The 10,000-nt window shown below is 46.7% G+C and overlaps 1 protein-coding gene across 2 annotated transcripts in view; it reads left to right on the forward strand.

Annotated features, from left to right (window-relative positions):
• Window positions 1-10,000, forward strand: part of LOC125029575 (probable E3 ubiquitin-protein ligase makorin-1) — a 16,754-nt gene that overhangs the window by 3,302 nt on the left and 3,452 nt on the right. The window contains exons 2-5 of one of the 2 annotated variants that reach the window (XM_047619545.1): window positions 7,291-7,419; window positions 8,148-8,312; window positions 8,455-8,732; window positions 8,966-9,195. In XM_047619545.1, coding sequence (XP_047475501.1) covers window positions 7,291-7,419; window positions 8,148-8,312; window positions 8,455-8,732; window positions 8,966-9,195 — 802 coding nt within the window. The remainder of the gene's footprint in view (window positions 1-7,290; window positions 7,420-8,147; window positions 8,313-8,454; window positions 8,733-8,965; window positions 9,196-10,000) is intronic. The other variant, XM_047619546.1, reaches the window with a different exon arrangement.

Here is a 10,000-nt window from a genome sequence, read left to right on the forward strand (position 1 = left end):
ATATTATTATTAATTATAATTATTAATTATTAATTAAAAAATATATATTAGAATTTCATTACACTTATAGTTTATAAATAATTATAGTATTGTCATTACTTGTTATTGTTATACTTTTTTGAGTTTTATTGTTATTATATTAAATATCCTTAATATATTTTTATCAGGATAATAATAAAAATAAAATAATACTAATAAAATTAATCGGATAATAATAAATAAATAAAATAATATTAATAATAATAATTAATAATAAAAATAAATAATTTATTATAATTATTGTTATTGTTGTTGTTGAAGTTATAAAATTTTTTTATATTTTTATTATTTTTTTTTTTTTATTTATAATTTTTAATTTTTTATTAAATAATTATAATATTAAGGGTTAATATTTATCAATTATTATTGTTTTGTTTGTTATGGTTTATTTATATTTTGTATTTTGAGTTATTGGATTTACTTTGGAGGGTTTAGGTGAGATAGGGTTATTTATAATTGTTGTCTCTTACCTATCTCCCTCCTTGTCACTCTCTTTCCCAAATTCTTACTCCCCCCCCACCCTCCTACTCCCTTCTCTACCCAACACCCTCCTACTCCCCTCACACCACCACCTCTCTCTCCTCCATCTCTTCACTCCCACAAGTCTCTCCCACTCACTCTCACACATCCACCCCTCTACTCTCTCTTCCATCCCCTCTCCCCAACTCTCCCTCCTCTTCTCCTCCACCACGCCCCATCCTCAGTCTACACTCTCCATCACTCCTTCCCTCTTCTTCCCCCCTCCATCTCCCTGTTATTTCCTACCTCTTACCCACCCCACCCCACCATCCCAATCTTCTACCCACCATCAACACCTCACCCCCTCCTCACTCCACCACCTCACCTCACCCCTCTCACCACCCCCCACCCCTCCCTTTCATACACACTCCACCCCCCACCACTCGCTCTTCACTCCATCCGTTCCCGATTTTCCTACCCCTAACCTTTCCCTCCACCCCCCCCCCCTCTCCCCATACTCCCTCTCTCAGTTCCCCCCAACTCTACTCTTTTCCACCTTCCCCCATCCCTCACTCTCCCATCTCATCTCCACCCCCTCCTTCATCTCTCCTCTCCTCCCATCTCCTTCCTCCTCGTCTCTTTGTCCCCTTCATCCCCCCCCCTCCATTTCTCCTCCCACCATCATCCTATCCCTCACCTTCCTACTCTCCTCTCGCCACCCACCTCTTCTTCTCCCTCTCCCCCGTCCCTCCTCAACCCCCTCTCTCTCCCTTAACCACCCTCCCCTAACTCACCCACCCCCACCTCCCACTCAACCAAACACTCCTCACACTCCCCTCCTCACCCCATCCCACCCCACCCCCTCCTCCCACGTTCCCTCTTCATCTCCTCACTCACTTCTCCTCCCTTCTCCCTACCTTCTGTGAGTGTCCCCATCTGTCTCTCCCTCTCTCTAATCTCACAGTCCTCATATCTCCTTCCCTCACTCACTCCTTCCTTTCCATATCCCAACCCATCATCTCCTACTCTCTCCCTCCCCCCTCATCCTCTTTCCCCTCACAAACCTCTTTTCTCTCTCATTCTCTATTATTGTTTTGGTTTTCACTCCTCCCCCCTCACCCTCCTCTTCCTCTCCACATTTCGCCCCTCTCCTCTCTCTTCCTCGCTTCCTCCCTCTCTCCCACTCTTCTCCCAAATCTCCCCTACTATCTTCTCTCTCTCATCTCTCCTCTCTTCTAGTTCTCGCTCTCTCTCTCTCTCCCTCCCCTCCTTTTCCTTCTCTCCACATCTCTCTACTCTCATATAGATCTAAAACTCTATCCTCCTTCCTCTCCACTCTCCTCCTCTTCTCTTCCTCTCTTCCTCTCTCCTCTCTCGTTCTCCTCTCTCCTCCTCTCTCTCTCTCTCATCTCTCTCTCTCTCTCTATCTATCCATCCCTCCTTTTCTCTCTCTCTCTCATTCGTCTCTCTCTTATCTCTCTCTCTCTCTATTCTCTCTCTCTCTCTTCTCTCTCTCTCTCTCAAATCTCTCTCTTCCTCCTCTCTCTATCCACCTCCCTCTTTTATCTCTCTCTCTCTCTCCCTTATTGTTAGGTTATGGTGATGGTTATTATTGTTTTTTCTCTCTCTCCTCTCTCTCTCTCTTCTCCTCTCTCTCTTCTCTTCTCTTCACTCTCCTCCCTCCCGTCCCTCCCCTCCCTACCTCCCTCCCTCCCTCCCTTGCCATCCCTCCTCCCTCCTTTTCTCTCTCTCTCTCCTCCTCTCTCTCTTCGTCTCATCCTCGCAATCTCGCACAATTTCCGACTCGCATCTCACCTCCCTCTCTCCTCTCTCTCTCATCTCTCCTCTCTCTCTCTCTCATCTCCCGTCCCCTCCTTTCTCTCTCTCTCCCTCCCTCTTTTCCTCTCTCCTCGTCTCTCTCCACTCTCTCGTCTCTCATCTCTTCTCCCTCCCTCCCTCTCTCTCCATCCTCTCCTCTCATCTCTCTCTCTCTCTCTCTCTCTCTCTCTCTTCTATCCTCCCTCTCTCTCTCATCCTCTCTTCTTCTCTCCTCTCTCTCTTCTCTCTTTCCTCTCGCTCTCTCTCTCTCTTCTCTCTTTCTCTCTCCCTTTTCTTCTCTACCCCTTTTTTCTCTCTCTCTCCCTCCCTCCTCCTTCTTTCTCTATCCCTCCCCATCTCTCTCTTCTCTCCCTCCCTCTCTCCCTCCCCTCCCTCACTCCCTCCTCCCTCCCTCTCTCTCTCTCTCTCTCTCTCCTCATCTCTCTTCTCTCTCTCTCTCTCCCCTCCCATCCCCTCCCCTCCTCCTCGCCTCCTCCCTCCCTCTCCCTCCCCCCCCTCCCTCCCTCCCACTCCCTCCCTCCCATCTCCCTCCCTCTCCCTCCCTCTCCCTCACTCACCCCTCCCGCCCTCTCCCTCCCCTCCCACCCTCCCCTCACCCTCCCCCTCCCCCCCCTCTTCCTCTCCCCCCCTCCCCCCCCTACTTCCCTCCCTCCCTCCCTCCCTCCCTATCTCCCTCTCTCTCTCCCTCTCTCGTCTCCCTCTCTCTCTCCTCCTCATTCTCCCCTCTCCTACCCTCTCTGTCTCCCTCTCTCTCTCCTCTCTCCCTCCTCTCGCTTCTCTCTGTCTATCTCTCTCTCATCCTCACATTTTCCTCTACTCTCTTACTCTCCCTCTCTCGTCTCTCTCATCTCTCTCTTCTCTCATCTCTCCTCTCACTCTCTCTTAAAAGCCCTCTCTCTCGAATCTCTCTCATCAATCCTCTTCTCTCTCATCTCGCTCTTCTCTCTCTCTCCCTCTCATCACTTTCCTCTCTCGCATCATCTCACTCTCTCTCTCACTCTCTCGTCTCTCTCTCTCTCTCTCTCTCTCTCCTCTCTCACTCTCTCCTCTTCTCTCCTCACTCTCTCTCTCTCTCCATCCCTCTCTCTTCTCTCAAAGTCTCATCGTCTCTCGATCTCTCATCTCTCACTCTCTCTCTCTCGTCTCTCCTCTCCTCTCTCATCATCTCTCCCTCTCTCTCCCTCTCTCTCCCTCTCCTCTCTCTCTCTCTCTCGTCTCTCTCTCCCGTCCCTCTCTCTCTCTCTCCCTCCCTCTCTCTCTCTCTCTCACCATCTCTCCTCTCTCTCCTCTCTCTCTCTCTCATCTCTCGTCTCTCCTCTTCTCTCTGTCCTCTCACTCCTCTCTCTCTCCTCCTCGTCTCTCTCTCTGTCCTCCCTCTCCTCTCCCTTCTCTCGATCATCTCTCTTCTCTCTCCTCTCTCTCTTCTCTCTCTCTCTCTCTGTCCTCCCTCCTCTCTCTCTCTTATCTACCTCTCCTCTTCATCTCTCCCCCTCTCTCTCCTCTCTGTCCTTCTCTCCTCTCTTCTTCCTTCCCTCTCTCTCTCTCCCCTCCCTCTCTCCACTCTCTCTCGCTCTCTCTCCTCTCACATCTCTCTCGTCCCTCTCCTCCTCTCTCTCATCTCTCCTCCCTCCTCCCTCTCTCTCTCTCTCCCTCCCTCTTACTCCTCCCCCCCCTCCTCCTCTCTCTCCCCTATCCCCTCTCTCCCTCCCTCCTCTCCTCTCTCTCCCTCTCTCTCTCTCTCTCCTCGTCCCTCGTCGTCTCATCTCTCCCTCACATCTCTCTCTTCTCCTCCTCTCTCTCGCTCTCTCCTCTCTCTCTCTCTCTCTCCCCTCTCTCCTCTCTCCCCTCTCTCTCTCCCCTACTCCTCCTCTCTCACTCTTCTCTCCCCTCTCCTCCTCTCTCTCCCTCTCTCCCTCTCTCCGCTCTCTCCCTCTCTCCCTCTCACCTCACCCCTCACCTCCTTTCCCTCCCTTCACTCCTCCCACCCCCTCCCCCTCCCTCCTCCTACTCACTCACATCCCCTCCTTTTCCCTCTCTCCCCTCATCCCTCTCTCCCTCTCTCCCTCTCCCTCCTCTTCTCTCTCCCCCTCCCCTCTCCGTCAGTCTCTCCTCTCTTCCTCTTTCCATTCTCTCTCTCCCCTCTCTCTCCTTCTCCTCTCTCTCTCTCTTTCTCCTCTCCTCCTTCTCTCTCCCTTTCTTTTCACTCCCCCTCTCATTCTCTCTCTCCTCTCTTTTCTCCCCTCTCCCCTCCTCCCTCCCTCCCTCCCTCTTTCCCTCCTCCCTTCCCCCCCCTCCCTCTCCCTCTTTCCTCTCTCCCCTTCCATCATATTACTCACTCACCCTTTTACCACTCTCTCTCCCCTCTCTCGCTCTCTCCTCCCTTCCTTTATCCCCTCCTCCTCTCTCCCCCCTCCTCTCCCTTTCTCTCTTCCCCTCCCTTTTCTTCTCTATCTCCCCTTCTTCAATCTCTTCTCTCTTCCCCCCTCTCTCTCCCCTCTCCCTCCTCCTTCTCTATCTCCCTCCCTCTCCCTCCTCCCTCCCTCCTCCCCCTCTCCCCTCCCTCCCCCCGCTCCCTCTCCCTCTCTCCTCTCCCTCCCTCCCTCCCTCCCCCTCCCCTCTTCTCTCTCTCTCTCCCTCTCCTCCCATCCCCCATCCCCCCTCTCCCCTCCCTCTCTCCCTCTCCCCCCGTCCCTCTCCCTTCTCCCTCCTCTCCCCCTCCTCTCCTCCTCCCCTTCCTCCCTCCCTCCCTCTCTCTCCTCTCCCCCCTCCTCTTCTCTCTATCTTCTCTCTCTCTCCCCTCCTCTTCCCTCTCCCTCTCCCCTCCCCTCCCCTCCTCTCCCCTTCTCCCTCTCCTCTCCCTCTCCTCCCTCTCCCTCTACCTCCCTCTCTCCCCTCTCTTTCTCCCCTCTCTCTCTTTCTCCCTCTTTCCTCTCTCCTCCCCCTCTCTCATCCTCTCATCTCCTTCCTCCCTCTCTCTCTCTCTCTCTCTCCCTAACCCCTCTCTCACTCCCCCTCCCTCTCCCTCTCCCTCCTCCCTCCCTCCCCCCTCCCTCCCCTCATTCTCCCCTCTCTCTCCCCTCTCTTTACTCCCCCACCCCCCTCCCTCCCCCCCCTCCCCCCCTCCCCCCTCCCTCTCCTCCCTCTCATCCCCCCCCCCCCCCCCTCCTCTCTCTCTCCCTTTTTCCCCGCTCCTCTTTTTCCTTCCTCTCTCTCTCCTCTCCCTCTCTCTCCTCTCTCTCTCTTTCCTCTTTTTTTCCCCCTTTTCCCCCTCCTCTCTCTCCTCTCCTCCTCATCTTCTTTCTCCTCTCCCCTCCTCCTCCCTCTTTCCTCTCCTCTCCCCACTCCCACTCCCACTCCCACCCTCACTCTCACTCTCACTCTCAATCTCAATCTCAATCTCAATCTCAATCTCAATCTCAATCTCAATCTCAATCTCAATCTCACTCACTCACTCACTCACTCACTCACTCACTCACTCACTCACTCACTCACTCACTCTCTCTCTCTTTTTCTCTCTTTCTCTCACTTTCTCTCTCTCTCTCTCTCTCTCTCTCTCTCTCTCTCTCTCTCTCTCTCTCTCTCTCTCTCTCTTTCTCTCTCTCTCTTTCTCTCTCTCTCTTTCTCTCTCTCTCTCTCTCTCTCTCTCTCTCTCTCTCTCTCTCTCTCTCTCTCTCTCTCTCTCTCTCTCTCTCTCTCTCTCTCTCTTTCTCTCTTTCTTTCTCTCTCTCTCTCTCTCTCTCTCTCTCTCTCTCTCTCTCTTTTTCTCTCTTTTTCTCTCTCCTTCTCTTTCTCTCTCTCTCTCTCCCTCTCCCTCTCCCTCTCCCTCTCCCTCTCCCTCTCCCTCTCCCTCTCTCTCTCTCTCTCTCTCTTTCTCGCTTTCTTCTCTGTTTTTAAGCTTGACTTTGTTTATACTAAGATTTATTGTCTGGATGTTTGTTGTGTTTTAATTTGTAATATTTATCATTATCATTTCTTAATTGTTTTGCTTCTTTGTCTTTGTATATTAAGATATATGTCATAATAAAAAAATAAAAAATCTAATTAGTGTAAGTCTGTATTTTCTCTGTTATTTACATTTAAATATATTTCTTTGTTTCATTGTTACCATTTTCATTTCTTTAGTTCAAATGCTGTGATCATGTAGATGTTGGAGATAGGTAATGCATGGCACATTATAAGAAATATATGACCCCACTTGAGATAACATCCATTAGCAGAATTTGCGCATAAATGTTCATTCTGCAGAAGCGTCAGAGTCGACCCAAATTTTCATTGTGATTTTATTTCTTCTTCTTTAAGTATGTTTCTTTGCAAAGTTGGAACTTTAAGTGCATATCAGAGGTTCTGCAGCAAGGGGTGTGAGAGCAGTTTTCATGTGAGCTGGGGGCTTAGAGGGGAACACATGGGAACTTCTCAAGGCATACTCGGAATGCAATTGACGTGTTACGGTGCACGTCTCTATTTCTTAAACGGAAGTCTTTGCTCCGGAAAAAAAATCAAATAACACACACTTTGAAAATGTTGTGTCTTTGGTCAAGAGTGTCTGTAGATAATTTGGTTGCATATATGAGGGGAGGATGGTATAGAGGGAAGGACCTTTCACTAGAGGGGGCATTGAAGTAAAAAGATTACAAGAATTACTATTTTTGATACCAGTTCTTTTTATGATACTGGGCTGTGAGTGCATTTGGTCCTGAAAGTGCTGGTATGTGTGACTGATTTGTGCTTTCCTTAAAATGGGGTATTATTTACTGAATAGGATTTTTTTTTTATTTTTTATTATATATTTTTATTAGTTCATTGTCAGCCTCATCCTTGGAAGGATAGGAAGTAGTTTTTGCATTCTACAGGTGCTTAGCTTGCTTTCATTAGTATGACATGATTGTTGAAATTTGTTGTAGCTCTTGTAAGAAATAGAAAAAGAAAACAAAGTATTGTTTTCCATCATGACAGGTATTTTATAAATGGTGCTTGTCGCGAGGGAGAGCGCTGTCGCTACTCTCACAATCGTGATGCAGCACGTCCCTCGATGGTGTGTCGATATTACCTGAGAGGAACTTGTGTCTATGGACAACAATGCAGGTATGTTCAAGACCATCAGATTTTTAGAGCATTAAGAAACATGATCATGAATACTTCTGGGGCTGTAGAATGCTTTTCTTTCCACAAATCAGCATACGAGTCCGTCTGTTCGTGCACCATCTGCTTATAAGCTATATTTTAAAAATGTATTATATATTAAAGACAGCATGCTGATCTGTGCTGTGCTGTGTTATTCCTCATGAGGAAGATACATGTCTACCAAACTGGTATATATATATTGGGAAAACTTTTTAATTGCTTGCCTGCCTTTTTCCATTTGAAACAAATTTTAATGTTATGAGGGCATTGTCAGGAATCTTTTTTATGCCTTTATGTAAAAAAGTAGTTTATGGGCCAAGCTTAAACTGTGATTGTAGATTAGTGATTGTTGCTCCTTTTCACTAATTAGTTCTCATTAGGTAGTGTGAGATTAATTACTGAATTTTATGTTAGCATTAAGGTTTCAGTGTGGAGTTATCATCTTCAATGGAAGTGCAAAAAAATAAGGGGATGAGTATTAAATTTGTATAATGCAATATGTTTGATGAAGGTTAATGAGTTAATATCATTGTATTTTAGGGATGATGATAGACAGATATAGCCTTGCTCTCTGCCTCTTCCTCTCTCACGTATTATTATTTGCTTTTCTGCAATCTAACTTCTTGTCCTCTTTTGATTATACTGTACGTTTTGATGATTTGCATAACCCAGGGCCACTTCCTTCCTAGGTATGACCACGTGCGCCCAGACCATTCCAGGCCAGACATCTGGCAGGAGCCTCCTTCTGACCGCACATCATCCGAGTCAGAAAGACAAGCTTCGAGGCACCGAGGAGGTGGCAGTGGCGACGATGGGAGAAATCAGTCTAGTCAACCTAGCAAACTTGGCGTGAGGTAATGAGAAAGGCTCCTTTAGTTACGCCAGCTGTACATATGATATATTAAGGTTTGACCTAAAAATATATTAATGGAGAATGAGACATGTAGATATTTTGTTTCTTTGATTGATGAAGCAAACTCAACTAATAATTTGCAGTGCCCATGCCAAGGAGTTTGTTTATAACCCTACAAATGGCGCATCTGCTACCATTGGCTTCAGGAACCTAAGCAACAGCAGTAGCAGCAATAGTAGCAGCAGCAGTAACAACCATACTAGCAACATCATCAGTAGCAGCAGCACCAACAGCAGTAATAATTTACCAAGCTTGAGTAGTAGACAAAGGAACCAAGAGAGTTCATGTGGTGGGAGCCCTGCATCATGGGTGGATGCTCCAGAATTTGTACCTAGATTTGCCAAAGACAATATCAATAAGCGTAAGTGTCTCACAAGTCATGTATTCACTGAACTAGTTCTCTGTATATGGTTATGAAAGCTCTCTCTTATATGTATATATTGCTTGAAAATAGATGTTGATAATCCCGAATGTTTTTGTATGTTTATGTGGAAATGATTTTAGTAGGCCCCTAGATTCTGTTTTAAGCCTTTATTTATGTAGGTGATTCCATGCCAAGTTGTACAGTCATTCTTTTTTCTCTATGCCACCCAGAATATGATGTCTCTTATGCACAAGTAGCCGGGGCTGGAGACAAGGGATCTTCAGGGGGATCCAACAGTGGGGCGCGATCATCGGATAGTGAATTCTGTTCCTCGTACCTAATGACAGGCATTTGTGAAGTTGGAGACCACTGCACATATATCCATGGCCAGTTTTGCGAGATGTGTCAGTTAGCTTATTTACACCCCTATGACAAAGAACAGAGGAGGATACATAGAGAGGTAAGATACAGAAGACTTTATTTGTAGAAAAGCTCATTCCTGTGTAAATATTCTTGGGTTGATTTAGTTGTTTATTGATATTGATCAAATTTCTAAAGCATTAAGAACAACACTTAACGCAATAAGACTTAGTGGTAACCCATACTTAGATTTTAGATTTTCATGACAGCTCTAGCCAAGGAGGACAGATGCAAAAACTGCTTTCTAGAGTCCTGACTGTATAGTCTTTAGTGGTTCAGCATCAATACCTGTAAATGAGTAAAGATATTTTGTAGCTAAACACGTGGTGAACACTTGCATTAACACAGAAGTGTTGTGAGTAATGTTAGAAAGTGAACAAAGTCAGTTCTCATTCAGATGGTTTATGCATTTAATGCTGGTAGATTTTCTCATGTAACTATTTTATTGTGGCACATTCTTATGCTGTATACAGTGTCTTCATAGAAATTTGAGTTTCCCCTTTCTGAGTTTTATAGTTTTATAGCAAAGATAGTGTAGAAATGAATATTCGATCATCTGTTTCATTAGTGTTTTTAAGTGCAGGATAGGTATATGTATAAGATGTAGGAGGTATGGATAATTACTGATATCCTAGTCTTCACTTCAAGCTAGTGCTATATACAAGATATCTTAGGCCTCCTCCTGTAGACATATTCTTCCCTAAGACACAGCTACACAGTAAATGTTAAATAATAACCCCTTGGATCCAGGTGCTTTACTGCCCACACGTGGCCCAAAATCTGTGTATTAAGCTTAATTGCATAGCCACTCTCATGGGTGTGTGGCTTGTAGACCAGGCACACAC

The sequence above is a fragment of the Penaeus chinensis genome, chromosome 10 (genome assembly GCF_019202785.1).
Source record: "Penaeus chinensis breed Huanghai No. 1 chromosome 10, ASM1920278v2, whole genome shotgun sequence".
Lineage (NCBI taxonomy): Eukaryota > Metazoa > Arthropoda > Malacostraca > Decapoda > Penaeidae > Penaeus > Penaeus chinensis.